The 22,465-nt window shown below is 51.3% G+C and overlaps 1 protein-coding gene across 1 annotated transcript; it reads left to right on the forward strand.

The window, feature by feature from the left end:
- Window positions 1-1,469: 1,469 nt before the first annotated feature.
- LOC119956352 (cathepsin D-like) lies at window positions 1,470-21,987 on the forward strand. Its single transcript, XM_038783504.1, has 9 exons — window positions 1,470-1,632; window positions 8,053-8,212; window positions 8,423-8,546; window positions 9,532-9,650; window positions 12,007-12,206; window positions 13,108-13,230; window positions 15,066-15,210; window positions 20,031-20,129; window positions 21,178-21,987. The coding sequence occupies exons 1-9, from the start codon at window positions 1,571-1,573 to the stop codon at window positions 21,337-21,339; spliced, it is 1,194 nt and encodes a 397-aa protein (XP_038639432.1). The 5' UTR covers window positions 1,470-1,570; the 3' UTR covers window positions 21,340-21,987.
- The last annotated feature ends 478 nt before the right edge of the window (window positions 21,988-22,465 follow it).

The raw sequence follows: 22,465 nt of genomic DNA on the forward strand, positions 1-22,465 counted from the left end.
AGCTGTAGAGGCTGGGGCGTTAAGTATGTCCATTGCTGAGATCGATTTTTTTTAAAATTTAGAGTACCCAATTCCTTTTTTTTCCAATTAAGGGGCAATTTAGCGTGGCCAGTCCACCCAACCTGCACATCTTTGGGTTGTGGGGGCGAAACCCACGCAAACTGGGGGAGAATGTGCAAACTCCACGCGGACAGTGACCCAGAGCCGGGGTCGAACCTGGGTCCTCGGCGCCGTGAGGCAGCAGTGCTAACCACTGTGCCACCATGCTGCCCTAAGAGATCAATTTTTCATCGGTGAGGGAATCAAGGGTTATGGGGATAAGGCAGACAGTGTGGTTGGGGAATCAACACATCAGTTCAGTCAGGATCACATTGAATAGCGGAGCAGACTCGATGGGCTGAATGGCCTATTTCTGCTCCTAAGCGTTGGAGAGTGGAACAGAATTTTACTTTTTTTCTTAATTTAAAGTACCCGATTATTTTTTTCCTAATTAAGGGGCAATTTATATAATAATACAATTATTGTCACAAGTAGGATTACATTAACACTGCAATGAAGTTACTGTGAAGATCCCCCAGTCACCACATTCACCTAACAAGCACGTCTTTCGGGGCTTGTGGGAGGAAACCGGAGCGCCCGGAGGAAACCCACGCAGACACGGGCAGACTCCGCACAGACGGTGACCCAAGTCGGGAATCGAACCCGGGACCCTGGCGCTGTGAAGAAACAGTGCTAACCACTGTGCTACCGTGTGTCCCAACCCAGATACCCTACGCACCTTTTTGGGTTTTGAGGGCGAGACCCACGCGGACACTAGGAGGATGTGTCTGCTGGGTGAATTGGACATTCTGAATTCTCCCTCCGTGTACCCGAACAGGCGCCGGAGTGTGGCGACTAGGGGCTTTTCACAGTAACTTCATTACAGTGTTAATGTAAGCCTACTCGTGACACTAATAAAGATTATTAAATAAAAAATGTGAAAGCTCCACACGGACAGTGACCCGGGATCGAACCAACCACTGCACCGCTCGAAAACAAAACTTAACATTGCGGAAAGAAATGGGAGCTGATCCCTCTGTGTCAGATCATCACAATCGCCCTCTGAGCTCGGTTCGAACCCCGGCCCGCCCAGGAAATAGTCACAACATTTGTGAAAAAGCACATTACAGGGCAGCTGGAATGTGATTGCACATAAAGCGTGATGCCTTCCAGCGCGGTACGAGGGGCCCTGCTACTCTGGCGGGGCATCTTTAGGACGTGCATTTAAGTTTTCCATGTCAAACATTCTCTGGGTGCAGGCAGAGAGCTAACCCTCTGACCCAGTTACACAGCTTCCAGTCTCCTGATCGCTCATATGATCTGCAAGTCAGCTGATCACATAGCTTGGTGTTGGGTGAGTCAGATGATTGGCAGCAGGCACAGCCCTATCAGCACTCTAGCATTGAATCTAGAAGCTTCCCTTATTGCCAGTGCAGCCCGCCCACTCCCAGAAACACACAGACACCGGTGAAGTAACTGGGGCCTGGTTGCTGTCTGTTGCATAGCTGGACTGGACTAAACAGCACCAGTCATGGAGTGGGCTCGAGTGCTTTTGTTCTGCATGTTGTTGGTATCTTCTGATGCTCTCGTCAGGTGAGCGCACACAGGCAGTGTCTGCACAAGAGTTTGTTTCAGATCCAGCCTTCAGTGACCGCGCTCAGGCGAAAGGGGCAATCGAGCTGTTTCCTCAGGTTTGAAGGGGGGGGGGGGCAGCACGGTGGCGCAGTGGGTTAGCCCTGCTGCCTCACGGCGCCGAGGTCCCAGGTTCCATCCCGGCTCTGGGTCACTGTCCGTGTGGAGTTTGCGCATTCTCCCCGTGTCCGCGTGGATTTCGCCCCCACAGCCCAAAGATGTGCAGGGATTGGCCGCGCTAAATTGCCCCTTAATTGGAAAAAAATAATTGGGTACTCTAAATTTTAAAAAAAGGTTTGAAGGGGGTTGGAGTGATGGGGGTTACAGACAGATGGCTGGCTTGGGGTGGGCTGCAGGACAGTCCTGAGATCAGACGGTCACTCTTGACCATCCCTCGAGCCATGGCGACAGCTTCCTCTCGGGCCTTCTCGTTGCGAAACCAGATAAAGCTGACCCAACGACGGGCGAGAGTCCGCACTTGAGCCACTTCCAGCTGGCTGAGACGATTTGAAGGTCAGCCTGTCGGCAGACCCATAGCAACACCTGTAAAAGTGGCCAAAGTCTACATCCTGCTCCCGGGCAGCCGCCGGTGTCTGTTTAAACTCCTGCAGCAAACAGGCTGCAAATTGTTTCACTGACTGAACTCTTGCACGCTGTGTTAATGCAGGCTGCAGATCTCAACTTTAAAAGCGAACAATCTGGATTCCTTGACCTGGATCAAACTGTGTTAATCTGTACCTAGGAGTGAGTGAGGGTCCAGAGGAGGTTCACAAGAATGATCCTTGGAATATAGAGCTTGTCGTATGAGGAACGGTTGAGGACTCTGGGTCTGTACTCGTTGGGGTTTAGAAGGATGAGGGGGGATCTTATTGAAACTTACAGGATACTGCGAGGCCTGGATAGAGTGGACTAGGAGAGGATGTTTCCACTTGTAGGAAAAACTAGAAGCAGAGGACACCATCTCAGACTAAAGGGACGATCCTTTAAAACAGAGATGAGGAGGAATTTCTTCAGCCAGAGGGTGGTGAATCTGTGGAACTCTTTACCGCAGAAGGCTGTGGAGGCCAAATCACTGAGTGTCTTTAAAACAGATATAGATATGTTCTTGATTAATAAGGGTATCAGGGGTTCTGGGGAGAAGGCAGGAGAATGGGGATCAGAAAATATCAGCCATGATTGAATGACGGAGCAGACTCGATGGGCCGAGTATAACAGATACCCAGGAGTGAGTTACAGACTGGAATCTAATCGAGGGGTTCGGGGTGGTTTATATATAGACTAACAGATACCCGGGAGTGAGTTACAGACTGGAATCTAATCGAGGGGTTTGGGGTGGTTTATATATAGTATAACAGATACCCAGGAGTGAGTTACGGACTGGAATCTAATCAAGGGGTTCGGGGTGGTTTATATATAGAATAACAGATACCCGGGAGTGAGTTACAGACTGGAATCTAATCGAGGGGTTTGGGGTGGTTTATATATAGAATAACAGATACCCGGGAGTGAGTTACAGACTGGAATCTAATCGAGGGGTTCGGGGTGGCTTATATATAGAATAACAGATACCCGGGAATGAGTTACAGACTGGATTCTCATTGGGATTGGGGTGTGTGCTGTGGTGTAACACAGAGGGTTTTGGTGGCTGACGAATCAGTGTTCAATTAAAACAACATTGTGGGTAAAGAATTGTTAACCTAATGGTGGGGCGTGAGAGGAAATTGGCAGGATCATATCTTTAACAAATATTTGTTCTGTTTAAATCTGTCCTGTAAAATCTCAGGTAAGCGACCACTCGGAAGCCATGTCTGTAGAAAGGTTTGGTTTTACACAGGTTACTGTATACTCCTCCTACTCCGAGAAGGGCCTCCAGCGCCCGGCCAACATCAGGCCATGGGATTTATATCCCAGCAGTGCTAGGGAAAGGGGGATTAGCTCCTCTCCCTCACCGGGGTAGAGCATATTCAGGTGAGGCCACAGGGACTCTGATCCGGCAGGTGCCTGGGCCTCCTGTACGGTTATAACACGTTTCATTAACCATCTTTCCCAAACTTGTTGAAACGTTGAGACTGACCTTGAATGCACGATGACCTCCCTCCACATTCAATGCTGGATTCTGGTCGCTGTGTACCAATGAAAGCACAGTTCTACTTTGGGTTAGCACTGCTGCCTCACGGTGCCAAGGACCCGGGTTCGATCCCTGCCCCGGGTCACTGTCCGTACGCAGTTTGCACATTCTCCCCATCCCTGCGTGGGTCTCACCCCCACAACTCAAAAAGATGTGCATGGTAGGTGGATTGGCCACGTGGGGCGGCACGGTAGCACAGTGGTTAGCACAGTTCCTTCACGGCTCCAGGGTCCCAGGTTAGATTCCCGGCTTGGGTCACTGTCTGTGCGGAGCCTGCACGTTCTCCCTGTGTCTGCGTGGGATTCCTCCGGGTGCTCCGGTTTCCTCCCACAGTCCAAAGACGTGCAGGTTAGGTGGATTAACCGGATGAATTGTCCTTGGTGTCCAAAAAGGTTAGGTGGGGTTATTGAGTTACGGGAATAGGGTGGAGATATGGGCTTAAGTGGGGTGCTCTTTCCAAGGGCCAGTGCAGACTCGATGGGCTGAATGGCCTCCCTCTGCACTGTAAATTCTATGAAATTGCCCCTTAATTGGAATTTAAAATCAACTTTCAAAAGGCATGTATTATGGAAAGGGAAAGGTTTGCAGGGCTATGGGGAAGGAAGTGAGTGAGCGGACAGCTCGGAGAAAGGGCCAACACAGACACGATAGGCCAAACGGCCTCCTTTTTTGCACTGTATCACCAGATGAGAGGTGGGGGATGAATACAGGTGGTAACCTTTCCGGATCAGAGGATAACCTAGGGCGAGGATTCTTAATTTGCATTGGAACCCCTGGGGTGGTGGGTGTTTTACTGGGAACCCCAGCTCTCATGTCTTGCAGAGTCGTGACCCTCACTGTGGTGAGGCCTGTCGAGTCCAGCCTTTTTTCTTCGCTGCAACCCGGTGGCCCGTTGGACAGGAAGAGATTGTCATCGGCAGTTTAACAGCCGCAATGTGTTACACAAGGCGAATTGTCATCTCTGAGCAGGAAGGAGTGTAAGCTGGTTTTGCAGAGGCCTCACAAGAGTATAGTCCGTACAGGGCACGGAGGAGAGAGAGATGATTGTGTGGGTAATGTCATAGGACGCGTAATCCCGAGGTCCTCAGGCTAATCCTCATGCGCGCGTGGTTTAAATTCAATTGAGAAATCAGGAATGTATGACCAGTCCCAATAATTGAGGGGCTATTGCTGATGGTGGTTTACAACCAAAATAAAACTTTTTTTGATGTGAACTGCAACCCAAAAATTAAAAAAAATCATAAAGCTTGGAAATGAAGGCTCCCGGTGACACGTGTCAGAGCTAATCTTGTAAATCGGAGCTCCGGTATTACTGATTTTTACTGGGTTTTGAGAACTTTGAAAGGGTTTTCCCCTTTAAATTAAACAGGGATCACATCAAGGAAGGTGCGGCAAAAAGACAAAACGGTATCAGAAAGTGCATAGAATTGGCACGGTAGCACAGTGGTTGGCACCGTCGCTTCAGAGCGCCAGGGTCCCAGGTTCGATTCCCGGCCTCGGGTCACTGTCTGTGCGGAGTCTGCACGTTCTCCCCGTGTCTGCGTGGGTTTCCTCCGGGTGCTCCGGTTTCCTCCCACACGTGCTGAAAGACGTGCTGTAAGGTGAATGTGACATTCTGAATTCTCCCTCCGTGTACCCGAACAGGCGCCGGAATGTGGCGACTAGGGGCTTTTCACAGTAACTTCATTGCAGTGTTAACATGAGCCTACTTGTGACAATAATTAAGATTATTATTGAGACCAATAGCAATAGTTGATGCATTTAAGGAGTGGTTCGCTGAAGGAAGGGAAGGGTGTCACTAAACTTTGCTTTGTCTATTAGAAAAGCCATAAAATAGCAAACCTAGCACTAGGGTTTATTTCTAGAGGAATAGAATTGAAAAGTAGGAAAGTTTTACTAAACCTGTATCGAATGTCAGTTAGCCCACATTTGGAGTACTGGTTGCCATATTATAAAAAGGTTGCAGAGGCACATGGATGTTAGCAGAAGTGCATGACTTTGCACGTCCGGAGCAGTGTGACAGGGTTGGATTCTTTCCTCTTGAGGATAGCACGGTAGCACAGTGGGTGGCACTGTGGCTTCACTGCGCCAGGGTCCCAGGTTCGATTCCCGGCTTGGGTCACTGTCTGTGCGGAGTCTGCACGTTCTCCCCCGTGTCTGCGTGGGTTTCCTCCGGGTGCTCCGGTTTCCTCCCACAGTCCAAAGATGTTCAGGTTAGGTGGATTGGCCGTGATAAATTGCCCCTTAGTACCCAAAGACGTGGAGGTTAGGTTAAGGGGTTATTGGGATAGGGCAGGGGAGTGTGCTTGGGTGGAGTATGTTTTCAGAGGGTCGGTGCAGACCTGATGGGCCGAATGGCCTCCTTCTGCACTGAGAGATTCGATGATTCTAAAATAAAATTCAAATTGAATCCATTCAAATGGTCTCCACAGAGGAGACATATGAGAACAGACATTACAGCCAAAAGAACCCTCTTTTTCTTTTGCAAAAGTAGACTTTATTCGTAAAATATCCAAAAGAAAGTTACAAACATTTAAAAGTGGCCATCATACAAAGTGCAATGATATTCAGGTTTTCTCATGTCACAACTCAGTGCTTCAATACAGTCAGAGAAACATGACAGACATTTCAAAATGGTCATTGCAAATGGTGCAAAGATATTTAAAGTTGTCTGCACGGTTCAAGTCACACTCTGAGGTGCTTCGAAAAGGTCCTTCATATGCGGAAGACCGAAAGGTCCTTCATGTGCGGAAGGCCAAAGCTAGACTCCAATGATATGAGGTAGGTACCCAAAAATCCAACAGGGGATTGAGGAGAAGCCTCTTTGAACGGAGAGTGGGTGAGAATGGATTGCGAACGAGAGGGGCCCAGATTTAAAATGATTTGCAAAAGAGCCAAATATTGACGTGAGGAAAAGCTTTCTCACACAGCAGGTGGTTGAAGTTTGGAGTGTGCTGTCGGGAAGTGTGGTGGAGGCAGGTTCAATCACAAGACCATAAGACACAGGAGCAGAATTAGGCCATTTGGCCCATTGGGTCTGCTCCGCCCTTCAATCACTTTTTTAGAAAAATGTTTAGAGTACCGAATTCAGTTTTTCCAATTTAAGGGGTAATTTAGCGTGGCCAATCCACTTAACCTGCACATTTTTTGGGTTGTGGGGGCGAAACCCACGCAGACACGGGGAGAATGTGCAAACTCCACACGGACAGTGACCCAGAGCCGGGATCGAACCTGGGACCTCGGCGCCGTAAGGCCCTAGTGCTAACCACTGTGCCACCGTGCTGCCCTCCACCATTCATTCATGGCTCATATATTTCTCATCCCCCCCCATTCTCCCCATAACCTCTGATCCCCTTATTAATCAATCTACGGTATCTCTGTTTTAAAGACACTCAGTGATTTGGCCTCCACAGCCTTCTGCGGCAAAGAGTTCCACAGATTCACCACCCTCTGGCTGAAGAAATTCCTCCTCATCTCTGTTTTAAAGGATCATTCCTTTAGTCTGAGATTGTGTCCTCTGGTTCTAGTTTTTCCTACAAGTGGAAACATCACGTCCACTCTATCCAGGCCTCGCATATAAGTTTATATAAGTTTCAATAAGGTCCCCCCCCCCTCATTCTTCTAAATTCCAACGAGTACAGACCCAGAGTCCTCAACCGTACCTCATACGACAAGCTCTTCATTCCAGGGATCATTCTTGTGAACCTCCTCTGGACCCTTTCCAAGGCCAGCACATCCTTCCTGAGAGACAGCAATCGAGGCTTTCGAGAGGGCATTGGATGATTATTTGAATCGAACCAATGTGCAGGGTCATGGGGAAGAGGCAGAGGAGTGGCACGAAGTCACGGTGCTCGTGTGGAGAATTGGTGCAGACGTGACGCGCCAAATGGTCTCCTTCTGCATCGTAACAATTCTGTGATTCTGATTCTGTGAGAATGTAGAACTCGTTAGCACAGGGAATGGCTGAAGTGAATAGTATAGATACATTTAAAGGGAAGGCTACACCATGGAATCCACATAAAGAGATATGGCCGTAATGAAGAGGGACAGAAAAAAATCCAGGGTGATGCTTGATCACTGTCCATTGGATGAAGATGGGATCTGGGTTCTACTGTGATACCCCTCACAGTCGAATAGCCATTTGACCCAGTTCTCGCACTCCACCAAACCTCTGTGTTGAGGGGGAGGAGGGAGGGAGGGAGGGGGAAGAGTCAAAATAATATCATACATCTCTTTGTTTCAATGTCCAACAGAATCCCGCTTACGAGGTTCCAATCCATCCGGAGGACTTTGGCCGGAGCTGCAGATTCTATCGAGGGATTGATTGACGCTGGTCAACACGGGGCTCGGAAGTACATGGGACTCACGGGGAACGAGGCTGAGACCCCTGAGATACTCACAAACTACCTGGATGTGAGTATGAGTGACAGCCTGGGGTTTGCGAATGGGGAACAGACGCCTGGGTGAAGTGCGGTGGGGAGCTCAGTGTCTGGAATGGTACAAGGTGGATGCTCGGGCTCCGCAGTTTCCACAGTCCCTTTCACGTGCTGGATTCCCCTTCCTCACTCCCGAAAGGAACCTTGTTCGGTGCTCCTTTGGCTCATGACTTCTCCTCTCTTTCAGGCCCAGTACTATGGAAAGATTGGCATCGGCACGCCACCACAGATGTTCACTGTGGTCTTTGACACTGGATCATCCAATCTCTGGGTCCCCTCGTCCCACTGTTCCTTTTTGGACATCGCCTGCTGTGAGTAGCAACCAACAAGAGCCAGAAACGTTCAACTCACCATTTCAATTCTTAGGATGTGGGCGTCGCTGGCATTTTCTGCCCATTCTTAGGAGCCCTTGGGAAGGTGGTGGTGAGCAGCCTTCTTGAACCCGCTGCAGTCCATGTGGTGTAGGTACACCCACTGTGCTGTTAGGAAGCAACTTCCAGGAATGTGATGGGAATGTTCGCGACAGTGTAGAGGGAGCTTTACTCTGTATCTAACCCCGTGCTGTACCTGTCCTGGGAGTGTTTGATGGGGACAGTTTAGAGGGAGCTTTATTCTGTATCTAACCCCGTGCTGTACCTGTCCTGGGAGTGTTTGATGGGGACAGTGAAGAGGGAGCTTTACTCTGTATCTAACCCCGTCCTGTACCTGCCCTGGGAGTGTTTGATGGGGACAGTGTAGAGGGAGCTTTACTCTGTATCTAACCCCGTGCTGTACCTGTCCTGGGAGTGTTTGATGGAGACAGCGTAGAGGGAGCTTTACTCTGTATCTAACCCCGTGCTGTACCAGTCCTGGGAGTGTTTGATGGGGACGGTGTGGAGGGAGCTTTACTCTGTATCTAACCCTGTGCTGTACCTGTCCTGGGAGTGTTTGATGGGGACAGTGTAGAGGGAGCTTTACTCTGTATCTAACCCCGTGCTGTTCCTGTCCTGGGAGTGTTTGATGGGGACAGTGTGGAGGGAGCTTTACTCTGTATCTAACCCCGTGCTGTACCTGTCCTGGGAGTGTTTGATGGGGACAGTGTAGAGGGAGCTTTACTCTGTATCTAACCCCGTGCTGTAGCTGTCCTGGGAGTGTTTGATGGGGACGGTGTAGAGGGAGATTGACTCTATATTGTATCCTCTGCTGTACCTGTCCTGGGAGTCACTGTGTCTTTGTATTTATTGGGGTCAGGGACATAGTGCAGGAATATCTCGTGCCGCGCTTGCTCAGTTGGACCCTCTGTTTCTGCCTCTTCAGGGATTCACCACAAGTACAAATCGGATGCATCAAGCACATACGTTAAAAATGGGACGAAGTTCGCTATCCGCTACGGATCCGGGAGCCTTTCCGGGTACCTCAGTCAGGACACTGTAACTGTAAGTGAAGACAACACTATTGGGTGGGTGCGTCAATCCCAGCCACGCTTTCTAAGACTGTTATCACCTTTGTTCAAGGATCTGTTGTACAGCGAGTGTGGGTTGGTTTGAATTCCACCTGCATTGGGCACATCCCTACAGCTACAAACAGTCAATAGGCCAACACTGAATTGGGTGTTGGTGATGCATAAAGAGGATGAATAAAGAGTTTTTATTTTGACCGTTCAGAATACAAGCTCACCCCTCTTTCTATCGCAGTTTTCCTTCATTGCGTGCAGCCATTAACCTCCCTCGTGTGTGGAGAAATCCCTCCTCAGTCTGATCTCAGAATCTCCTCCACATCCCAAAGTCTCTGGCCTTAACAGGGACAATCATATTAATTGGCCTCGAACACAAAATACAGACGCTGGGGCGTGACAGATGTTGAGAACGTCTGAACCAGGTGTTTCTATACCTTTTGTCTTCCCCAGCAGACCATCCTTCTCGCTTCAAAGATTTAAATTTCCCGCGGTTCGCAGCCGCAGGACTTTCCGAGCAAACATTTGACGTGGAATTGATGGCGCGCGTTAGGAAATGTAGCCAACAATTTACACAATGTAAAGCTCCACAAACAATCGGCGATGTTCGTTGAGAAACTGACACAGATTACTGGGTAAAAACTGGGAGCTTTACTCTGTATCTAACCCCGTGCTGTACCCGTACTGGGAGTGTTTGATGGGGACAGTGTAGAGGGAGCTTTACTCTGTATCTAACCCAGTGCTGTACCTGTCCTGGGAGTGTTTGATGGGGACAGTGTAGAGGGAGCTTTACTCTGTATCTAACCCCGTGCTGTACCTGTCCTGGGAGTGTTTGATGGGGACAGTGTAGAGGGAGCTTTACTCTGTATCTAACCCCGTGCTGTACCTGTCCTGGGAGTGTTTGATGGGGACAGTGTAGAGGGAGCTTTACTCTGTATCTAACCCAGTGCTGTACCTGTCCTGGGAGTGTTTGATGGGGACAGTGTAGAGGGAGCTTTACTCTGTATCTAACCCCGTGCTGTACCTGTCCTGGGAGTGTTTGATGGGGACAGTATAGAGGGAGCTTTACTCTGTATCTAACCCCGTGCTGTATCTGTCCTGGGAGTGTTTGATGGGGACATTGTAGAGGGAGCTTTACTCTGTATCTAACCCCGTGCTGTACCTGTCCTGGGAGTGTTTGATGGGGACAGTGTAGAGGGAGCTTTACTCTGTATCTAACCCCATGCTGTATCTGTCCTGGGAGTGTTTGATGGGGACAGTGTAGAGGGAGCTTTACTCTGTATCTAACCCCGTGCTGTACCTGTCCTGGGAGTGTTTGATGGGGACAGTGTAGAGGGAGCTTTACTCTGTATCTAACCCCGTGCTGTTCCTGTCCTGCGAGTGTTTGATGGGGACAGTATAGAGGGAGCTTTACTCTGTATCTAACCCCGTGCTGTACCTGTCCTGGGAGTGTTTGATGGGGACAGTGTAGAGGGAGCTTTACTCTGTATCTAACCCCGTGCTGTTCCTGTCCTGGGAGTGTTTGATGGGGACAGTGTAGAGGGAGCTTTACTCTGTATCTATCCCCGTGCTGTACCTGTCCTGGGAGTGTTTGATGGGGACAGTGTAGAGGGAGGTTTACTCTGTATCTAACCCCGTGCTGTTCCTGTCCTGGGAGTGTTTGATGGGGACTGTGTAGAGGGAGCTTTACTCTGTATCTAACCCCGTGCTGTACCTGTCCTGGGAGTGTTTGATGGGGACAGTGTAGAGGGAGCATTACTCTGTATCTAATCCCGTGCTGTACCTGTCCTGGGAGTGTTTGATGGGGACAGTGTAGAGGGAGCTTTACTCTGTATCTAACCCCGTGCTGTGCCTGTTCTGGGAGTGTTTGACAGAGTTGCTGAAATATAGGGAAAAGTTGAAAACCACACCCCAGCATCACTCTGAGCGTAAAGGTGAGCCAAAACAGGAAAGCGTGATAACTGAAGGGTCAGTTCCCTGAATTGGTTGGTGTGTTCGGTATCTGAGGCGGTCCTGATGTGTGCGTGTGTCAATTAACATGTTCTGTTCAAAATCCCACGTTGTTGAGTCTGCAGTGCAGCGCTTCCTCAGTACTGCTCCCTGCTGCAGTGTAGCGCTCCCTCATCCCGAATGTCTTGAGGGACGTGGGTGTATTTGTAACTCTATCGTGAACGAGGGGAATTATTCACCCGGACCTCCTGACCCCTGGTGCAATACAGCGCCTCCTGCTGGAAGATTTTGAACACCAGCCACCAGCATGTGTCAGCTGGTGTTGTGATCTTGTGAGTCCCTTTTGGGCGAACGGGGCTGTGATCGAAGTGTACCTATTTGTTTTATAGATCGGTGATATGGCGACCCCGAAGCAGGTTTTCGGGGAGGCTGTGAAACAGCCGGGAATTGTTTTCGTTGCTGCAAAGTTCGATGGGATCCTTGGCATGGGCTACCCCACGATCTCGGTCGATGGTGTCCTGCCTGTCTTTGATAACATGATAAAACAGAAACAGCTGGAGAAGAATATCTTCTCCTTCTACCTGAATCGGTAAGCTGTGTGTGTCGGTTTAACCCTCAGTCTCTTTATACCCTCCTTCCTCCCCGCTCTCCTTCCCCACTTCTTTTCTCTGTTCCTCTTTTAAAAAAAAAAATTAGATTGGGCAGCAAGGTAGCACAAGTGGCTAGCACTGTGGCTTCACTGTGCTAGGGTCCCAGGTTCGATTCCCCGCTGGGTCACTGTCTGTGCGGAGTCTGCACGTTCTCCCAGTGTCTGCATGGGTTTCCTCCGGGTGCTCCGGTTTCCTCCCACAGTCCAGGTTAGGTGGATTGGCCGTGCTAAATTGCCCTTAGGGTCCAAAATGTTAGGAGGGGTAGGAAGGGTTATTAGGTTACGGGGATAGGGTGGAAGAGAGAGCTTAAGTGGGTTGGTGCAGACTCGATGGGCCGAATGGCCTCTTTCTGCATTGTATGTTCTATGTAGAGTACCCAATTAAGGGGCAATTTAGCGTGGCCAATCCACCTACCTTGCACATCTTTGGGTTGTGGGGGTGAGACCCACGCAGACACGGGGAGAATGTGCAAACTCCACACGGACAGTGACCCAGGGCTGGGACTCGAACCCGGGACCTCAATGCTGCAGTCCCAGTGCTAACCACTGCGCAACATGCCGCCCTTGCCTTCTGTTCCTCTTTGGCTGTTTCTCTCCCTCTTACCCCTCTTGCTCTCAATCTTTCTTCTCTCTCCTCACCGTTTCTCCCTCCTCCCCTCTCTCTATCTCCCTCTTTCTTCTTCCTCTCAAATGGCCTTTCTGTGTCGCGTCCGAGTCCTGCGCTGTCTGATCTCTGTTGCCCGATTTCCTCTGTCTGTGTCCGACTGTAGTGTTTGTGCTGATGATTTGCACTCATTTGTAATGTGTTCCCCCCCCCCCCCCCCCCGTTTTCCTGTTTCAGGAATGTGAGTACGCAGCCTGGCGGGGAGCTGTTACTGGGAGGCGTGGATCCCAAATATTACACTGGGGACTTTCACTATGTAAACGTCACGCGCCAGGCCTATTGGCAGATCAAAGCAGATGAGTAAGTCCCGGCCGATTTCCTATTCCTCCACCGCTTCCCTTTGACTATGTTTCCTCGGTAAATGTTTTTTTCTTGTCCTTCCGCCTCTCCTGCCGAGGTGCTGCTGCCGACACCTTCCGCTGCCCGAATGGACGGTTGCCCGTGGCGCTTCAACTTGGTCGTGAGGGGTCTGGCTGTTTGACCATGGAAGCTGCGCACTGGGGCCCAGTGCTGAGCTCGCCTGATGCGCGCGTGCACCGCGGTCTCTCCCTCTTTCCAGAACGGTTTCACTGCCTCGCCTTTCATACACCCACGTCCGGGATCTACCCGGCTCGCCGCGCCGAGCGAGATCTGACGCGGTCCCGCGGGATGTCGTGAGATGGGAATCCCGCCCATTGTGGGCGGGGTCACTTTCTGCACATGGGAGCGGGACAGCTAGTTTTGCGTTCCCGAGATCTTACCAAGGCGGTGGGATCGAACCCCCCCCCCTCCTCGCCCCGGAGACCTCGGGCGAGCGCCGTCCAGTGCTGGTCTCCACAAACGGGGCCCAGGCGGAACGGCACCCGTGGGGGTCTGCCAGGGGATTGGAGGCTCCCAGGGGCATGTCCTCTGGGCAGGCTGGTATCATGGCACTGCTGATGGCACCTGGGCACACTGCCCCCCCCCCACCCTCCCCAGGTGTCTGACCTCTCACCCCCGACACACTGGGCGGAAACTCTGGAACCCGGACCCTGGCGAGGGGCAGGGCTTTCACGATTGGCACCACACGGTGAGAGACCCTCCCAACCCCCATGACCTCAGGATGCAAACAGGGTTCACGACTCACAGATTGGAAACCAATAATTTGAGTTTGAGTGATATTGTACAAAAGTGTTTGATGTCTCTGATCATGTGATGTCTCACTTTTGTCTCTCGCTCTCTCTTTCTTCTCTCTCTCACTCTTTTTCTTTCTCTTTTCCTCACTGTCTCTTTCTCATTCTCTTCCCTTTTTCCCCCTCTTTCCCTATTTCCTCTTTCTCTTTCTCTCGCTCTCTTTTCTCTCTTTCTTTCTCTTTGTTCTCTCTCTTCCTCTCTCTTTATCTCTCTTCTCTCTATCTTCCCTTTTTCTCTCTTTTGCTCTCCTTTTTCTCTCTTTCTCTATCTCGCTCCCTCTTTCTCTCACTCTCTTTCTCTCTTCTTCTCTCTCACTCTTTTTCTCCCCCTCTCTCCCTCACTCCCTCATTCCGTCACTCCCTCACTCCCTCTCTCTCTTTGTCTCTTCCTCTCTTTCTCTTCCTTTCCCTCTCTTCCTCTCTCTCTTTCTCTATCTCTCTCTTCCCCTCTCTCTCTTCCCCTCTCTCTCTTCCTCTCTCTCTCTTCCCCTCTCTCTTCCCCTCTCTCTTCCCCTCTCTCTTCCCCTCTCTCTTCCCTCTCTCTTCCCTCTCTCTTCCCCTCTCTCTTCCCCTCTCTCTTCCCTTCTCTCTTCCCTTCTCTCTTCCTCTCTCTCTTCCTCTCTCTCTTCCTCTCTCTCTTCCTCTCTCTCTTCCTCTTTCTCTCTCTCTCTCTCCCCCTCTCTCTTTCTCTCTCTCTCTCTTTCCCTCTCTATCTATCTCTCTCTATCTCTCTCTCTATCTCTCTCTCTCTCTCTCTATCTCTCTCTCTCTCTTCCTCTCTCACGTTCTCTTTCTCTCTCTCTCTCCCCTCTCTCTCTTTCTCGCTCTCTTTCTCTCTCTCTTTCTCTCTCTATCCCTCTCTATCTCTCTCTATATCTCTCTCTCTCTCTATATCTCTCTCTCTCTCTCTCTCTCTCTATCTATTATATATATATATATATATATCTCCCTCTCGCTCTCTCTCTCTCTCTCTCTTTGCTGCAGGGTGACTGTAGGAAATCAGCTGACCCTGTGTAAAGGTGGTTGCCAGGCCATAGTGGACACAGGAACATCACTTATTGTTGGGCCGCAGGAGGAGATTCGAGCTCTGCAGAGAGCTATCGGAGCGCTGCCCCTCATTCATGGAGAGGTACAGAAATTTCAACACATTTTCTCTCGCTCGTGGTCAACAACAGCTTGCATTTATATAGCACCGTTAACATGTCCCAGAGCCTCACAGATGAAAAAAAACTACTTGCTCTGTTGTGCAAAATAATTGTTGGGGAGAGTGTTGTGAAGGCTCCCAATACTGAAGTGATTATCATAGAATTTACAGTGTAGAAGGAAGCCATTCGGCCCATCGAGTCTGCACCGGCTCCTGGAAAGAGCACCCTACCTAAGGTCAACACCTCCACCCTATCCCCATAACCCAGTAACCCCACCCAACACTAAGGGCAATTTTGGACACTAAGGGGCAATTTATCATGGCCAATCCACCTAACCCGCACATCTTTGGACTGTGGGAAGAAACCGGAGCACCCGGAGGAAACCCACGCGCACACGGGGAGGATGTGCAGACTCCGCACAGACAGTGACCCAAGCCGGAATCGAACCTAGGATCCTGGAGCTGTGAAGCAATTGTGCTATCCAAAATGCTACTGTGATTGGATAACTGCATTCACTTCAGCAGCATCTTCCAAACCCATGACCACTAACATCGAGAAGGACAAGGGCAGCAGATACCTGGGAACCCCACTACCTGGAGGTTCCCCTCCAAGTCACTCACCACCCCGATGTCGTAGTCAATATTTTACCCGCTTCTGGACTGTGATAAAAAGATTCAACAAGGTTCGTTAAATAAGCAAAACTAAGCTATAATTACGAACTACAACTGCTAGCAGTATGGCTGAGACTTGAAGTCAGAAGGCAGTCAAGTACAAACTGCTGGTTCCCTTCCAAGTCTGCAATATCACAAAAGAATAAGACGATTTTTATACATTGTAGGATCAAGATAACATGAATACGCTTGGTCAGGAATTTGATCAAAAGTAAAACATAAGTAATAATCATTACAATGGCGTCACCTTGCTGACCTTTAGAGGACTTGGGGTCTCATATCATTATCTTGTCTTTTGGTACATGTTTTAAGATATGGAGCAAATTTGTTTAAGTACAGAAAGAGACAAGTTTTTAGCTTATCGTATGTATTTAGACTGCTCTGGTCTTATGACGAACGCGCCTTATCGAGTTTAGAGTCAGCCAGTTCTCAGGTCAAGTTGACCTTGGCTGTTTGTATTTGTGCCTTAGGTTATGTGAAGTCAGTTTAAATTTAACTGTACCAAGAAAACTTGACTAGTTTTCCCATCATGCCATTATTTGCTTCGCACAACACCACACCGACCTGGAAATATAATCGGCCGTTCCTACACTGTCGCTGGGTCAAATTCCTGGAACCCCCTCCCTAACAGCACCGTGGGTGTACCTACACCACGTGGACTGCAGCGGCTCAAGATCACCTCTCGTTCTTCTAAACTCCAGTGGGTACAGCCGAACCTTTTCAAACCTTTTCCATGGGAATAGACCCTTCATCCCTGGAATTAGTTGAGTAAATCGTTGAGCTACTCCCGAAGCAATTATATCCCTTTTCGAATGCGGGGACCGAAACTGTGCACTGTACTCCAGAAGTAGAGTAAATCTGCCATCCTTCCCCAGTCGGGACCTGTCTGTGACTCCAGTCCCACACCAACGTTACTTTCAATCTGTCATCGTCATGGGCCTGGAATTCCCCGCCCCCCCCGGCAGAGAATTGAAACATCGGGACCGGTGCCGATCCGATCGCAATGCTCCAGCCCTAACCCCCCACCCATAAATTAATCCAAACGGGTCTTCTTTTTTCTTCTTTTTTCTTAAACGCATTTTATTCAAACTTGTATCAAAGTAGGTTACAGCAAATAAACACCCCGGGAAACATTCTTCCCAACAATCAACCATACAGTTTGTACAGACTTTCCTCCTTTTTCACCCCCCTCTCCCCATCACCCACACCCCCACCCCCCACGACGAACAGCTCCTCAAACACAGTCACAAACATCCCCCACCTTTTCTCGAACACCCCCGCTGAGCCCCTTAACCCATACTTTATCTTCTCTAACCGCAGGGAGTCGTACAGGTCACCCAACGAAGCTGCTACCCCCGGTGGCGATGCCGACCGCCACTCCAACAAAATTCGTCGCCGTGCAATCAGAGAGGCGAAGGCCAAGACATCGGCCTTCCTCCTCTCCATGAGCTCCGGCTTCTCTGAAACCCCAAATATCGCCACCAAAGGGTCCGGGTCCACTCCCTCCTCCACTATCCTGGCTAAGACCGCGAACACTCCCGCCCTGAATCTTCCCAATTTTTCACAACCCCAAAACATGTGCACATGATTCGCTGGCCCCCGCTCACACCTCTCACACTGCTACCCCCTGAAAGAACCCACTCATTCTCGCCCGAGTCATATGCACCCTGTGCACCACCTTAAACTGTATCAGGCTCATCCTTGCACAAGAGGAGGTCCCGTTTACCCTTCGCAGTGCCTCACTCCGTACTCCCCAATTGACCTCCATTCCCAACTCCGCTTCCCATTTCTCCTTGATCGTCACCACCCGCTCGCCTCCCTGCTCCCCCAGCCACTTATATATTCCCCAATTCTTCCCTCCCCTTCCACATCAGGAAGCAGCAGTCGCTCCAGCAGGGTGTATCCCGACAATCTAGGGAACCCCCTCCAGGCCTTTCGTGCAAAGTCCCTAACCTGCAGATACCTGAACTCACTACCCCTCGGCAGCTCTACCCTCTCCCTTAGCTCCTCCAGACTGGCGAACCCTTCCTCCAAATACAATTCCCTCACCTTGACCAGCCTCACTTCCCTCCACCTCCTGTATACACTATCCATTCTCCCCCCCCCCCCGGCTCAAACCCATGATTCTCGCACAGCGGCGTTAACACCGACATCCCTTCCACCCTAAAATGCCTCCTCAGCTGATTCCATATCTTCACCGTGGACTGTACCACTGGGCTCCCTGGATACCTACTCGGAGCCATTAGCAACGCTGCCGTCACCATAGCCCTCAAACTAGACCCCTTACAAGATTCCTCCTCCACCCTAACCCACTCTACCCCTTCTCCTTCCCACCACCACCGCACCTTGTCCAGATTCGCCACCCAATAATAATGAAGCAAGTTTGCCAACGCCAACCCGCCCTGCTGCCTCTGCCTCTGTAGCAGGGTCCTCCCCACCCTCGGCACCTTCCCCGCCCATACAAAGTCAGAGATGATTGTGTCCACTTTCTGAAAAAGGCCTTTGGTATAAAGATCGGGAGAGCCTGAAAGATAAACAAGAACCTCGGCAGAATATTCATTTTCCCCACTTGGACCCTCCCCCCCAACGTTAAGTGCCGTGTATCCCACCTCTTAAGATCCTCCCTGGCCTCCTCCACCAGCTTCGTTAAGTTCCACTTATGGAGCCCCGTCCATTCCCTCACTATCTGAATCCCCAAATACCTAAACCTATCCCTCACTACCGTAAATGGCATCTCCCCTAAATTAGCCCGCTGTGCCAGCTCATTCACCCGGAATACCTCACTTTTCCCTACATTCAGCTTGTATCCCGAGAACCCTCCAAACCTCCCCAACAGGCTCATAATCCTTCCCATACTCTCCAACGAATCTGAAACATACAGCAAGAGGTCATCGGCACAGAGCGACACCCGAAGCTCCCTCTGTCCCCTCATTATCTCCTGCCACTCTGCCGACCCCCTGAGAGCCATCGCCAATGGCTCTATGGCCAGCGCAAACAGCAGCGGCGACAGCGGGCACCCCTGCCTCGTACCCCTGTGTAAGTCAAAGCTTCGTGAGCTCATATCATTCGTCCTCACCCTCGTTCTTGGCGCCACATACAGCAACCGCATCCATGCCACATATCTCAGCCCAAACCTTCCCAAATCTTCGCCACTCCACCCGATCAAATGCTTTCTCTGCGTCCATGGACACCACCACCTCCGGTACCAGAGCTCTCGACGGATTCATCACCACATTCAACAGCCGCCTTATATTACTCGCGAGCTGCCTGCCCTTCACGAAGCCTGTTTGATCTTCTGCCACCACCCCGGGATCAAACAGGTCTTAATGGCCCAGTTGCAACCATTTGGGTGGGCCAGACACCCTAATCTCCGGCCTTCCGTGATTCTCTGGTTCCCTGGGCCGGGAGTCAGGTGGGGGGGGGGGGGGATTACTACGTGAGCCTGTTATGATGGTCCTCGCGGTGGGCCAAGGGGGTATCTGCTCAAGGGAGTTGCCCCCAAAGTCCATCCAAGGGCCACCCTTAACCCTGCCCCATAATGCATGACCTTCCCACCTCACCTCTCCCAGACACCCCCCCCCCTCCCCCCAACTCCACAGTTCCCCCAGAGACCCCCTAAGATGGGAGATACCCCTCAATAGGGAGACCACCCCAGGAACCCGCTACGTGAAGGAACCCCACCCCCCCTCAGAGACCCCCTAATTACAGAGACGGTCATTGGGACCCCTTAAAACAAGAAACCCTCCTATCGACTCCCCTGGGCGGGATTCTCTCCGGCATGCTGGGCCGGAGAATCACCGGACCGGGCGCAAATCGTGCGATGACGCCCCGACGCCGGTCTGCCGATTTTCCGGAGAGCGGAGAATCGGCGCCATTGGCGCCGGTCGGGGGCCGCAGACCCCCCCCCCCCCACCTGGAAATTCTCCGCCCGGGAAGGGCCGAGCGGCCGCACAAAAAAATCCGCATCTTGCCGGCGCCGTCCACATGTGGTCTTACCCGCCGGGACCCCGAGAGGCGCTATAGAAATGCAGGCCTTTTTATTTTATACCTCCCAGCGGCTGGGCGATGTCGCTGTCGCTGAAGGTTTGAAGAGTTAGATGGGCTGATCAGTTTTCACTCTCCCCACTCCACAGTACTTGATCGACTGCGAAAAGATTCCGACTCTTCCCGTCATCACCTTCAAGCTCGGAGGCAAAGACTTCGCCCTGACGGGGGAGCAGTACGTAATGAAGGTAAAGCGGGCCTGGCAATTTAATTATCTGGGGCTTTGCGGTTTCATTTTAATTGTTTTTTCTTGAATTTTCTCCCCCCCCCAATTAAGGGGCAATTTAGCGTGGCCAATCCACCTACCCCGCACATTTTTGGGTTGTGGGGGTGAGACCCACGCAGACACGGGGAGAATGTGAAAACTCCACGCGGACAGTGACCCGGGTATTGGCGCCGTGAGGCAGCAATGTTGACCACGGTACCACACGTGCCTTCCTAGCCGCTCCGGTTTTGGCAACAGGCAATCCCAGATCAAGTAAGAATAACGATCCAGCAAGTACTTCTTGACCCGCGGGTCCAGTTGCTGTGTGGCACCCATTTTGTGCAGAGCAAGGCCCGACAGGGCAGCCGCAGAACGCACAGTTGTTTGGCTACCGAGTAATGTTGTCCAGGTGAGGTTTTAGCTGAATGTCTCCTCCACCCTGCCCTCAATACTGTGCCGGGATGGTGGGCCTGGCTTATGTACTCAAGCCCTGGGGCCTCTGACCCTGGGGCAAGAGTACCTTCCACTGAACCACACTGACACCGCAGTGAACGATACTGAAGCAACACTTGGGTGGGTTTGAGTCCGCCTTATCTGTATTTTTGTTTTCACTTCCCTGCACAGACTATCCTGCGACAACGTGACTGGCCCACTCACAGTTGAGCTTGGGGGTGACCATTTCGGGGCCTTGACGACCCACAGAGATGCCCCCTTTCCATCCGCATGGGCTGAGTTGGAATCCAGGGTGAAATGTCAAAGTCGATGGCCCTTAGTCGATGGATCCTCTCCTGTACCCTCTCCAAACCCCAAACTTTGATCAGATCACCCAGATCTCTGGGAGCTGACAAGGATGGGGTGGGTGAAATTCACCAGCGTGCGGTTACCTGAGCTGAGGTTTTGTTCTTTGGGGATTTGCTGTCAGTAGTTACTATTTGTCCCTCGCACAGTGGGATCGATCCATGGTCAACCCCTCGGTTTTTTTTCCCCCCTAACCTTTTCCCTTCTGTCTCCCCCCCCCCTCCCTCCTGCAGATCAGCAAGTTCGGGAAAACCATTTGCCTGAGTGGTTTCCTGGGCATGGACATTCCTCCGCCCGCCGGGCCGCTCTGGATTTTGGGTGACGTGTTCATTGGCCGCTATTACACCGTCTTCGACCGCGCCAGCAACCGAGTGGGCTTTGCCGATGCTGTGTAGGGCCTTCTCCGATACGAGGGACACCTCAATCCCTCCTCCACAAAGATCGAGACCACGTCCCTTTCCCTACCTCCCCCCCCCCCTTTTTTTTAAACTTGCATGGGTCTGATTTAGAACGCGATAGAGTGAAATAACGAAGCTCCGTTCTTGCTGAAACTCAACCTGAATAAACGTCACCTCGCTACACTGCCAGCACCCTAACGTTGCTGAACGCACGCAACCTTGGTACATTTGCGTGGTTAACCCTCAAGCGAAGCAGAGATCTATGTTCGTCAGCCATGCTTGATCATTTCGAGTAGTCGCCTATCGGATCCTGATACCTTTTATTGTGGAAACGCAAATAAGTCCCTGTGAACTGTAGCTTTTTCTTCAGGGACAACCCCCCCCCCCCCCATCACCACGTCTTCCAGGACCCACCACCAGTGGCTCCATTTTTATTTTTCCTGATGCCACCTTGTGGTGGCCCCTGCTCAGTGCACCCTGCGCCCCGGGTCGCATTTCCGCATGGTTGCAAATCCATCGCCCCTTTTAGCATGCAGTTTCTCATCGCCGTGGTTACTCTTTGCTGTCAACCGTTCACCATACGGCACTCCACACCTCTCCGCCTCTCAGCCGGGAAGGGGGGGGGGGGGGGGGGGGGGGGGGGTGCAGTGGTGAAGTAATTCCCACGCCTTTCTCTTCACGGCGGCACAGTGGTTAGCACCGCTGCCTCCCAGCGCCAGGGACCCGGGTTCGATTCCCGGCCTCGGGTCACTGTCTGTGGCGGAGTCTGCACGTCCTCCCCCGTGTCTGCGTGGGTTTCCTCCGGGTGCTCCGGTTTCCTCCCACAGTCCAAAGACGTGCGGGGTGGGTGGATTGACCATGCTAAATTGCCCCTTAGTGATGCAGGGATGTGCAGGTAGGGTTGTGGCGATAGAGCGAGGTAAGTGGGGAACTGGACCGGGGTAAGGGTGCCCCTTCAGAGGGCCGGTGCAGAATGGGCTGAATGGTCTCCTTCTACACTGTGGGCGTTCGGTGATGCAATGATCCTGTTGTACTGAGCCAGAAGGCCCTCCGCACTGGGCTCTGTAACATTAGAGAGTAATCCGAAAGATTTTCCACGCAGTTTGATAAAGAAAAGGGGGGG

The sequence above is a fragment of the Scyliorhinus canicula genome, chromosome 23 (assembly GCF_902713615.1).
Source record: "Scyliorhinus canicula chromosome 23, sScyCan1.1, whole genome shotgun sequence".
In the NCBI taxonomy this organism is placed as follows: Eukaryota; Metazoa; Chordata; class Chondrichthyes; order Carcharhiniformes; family Scyliorhinidae; genus Scyliorhinus; species Scyliorhinus canicula.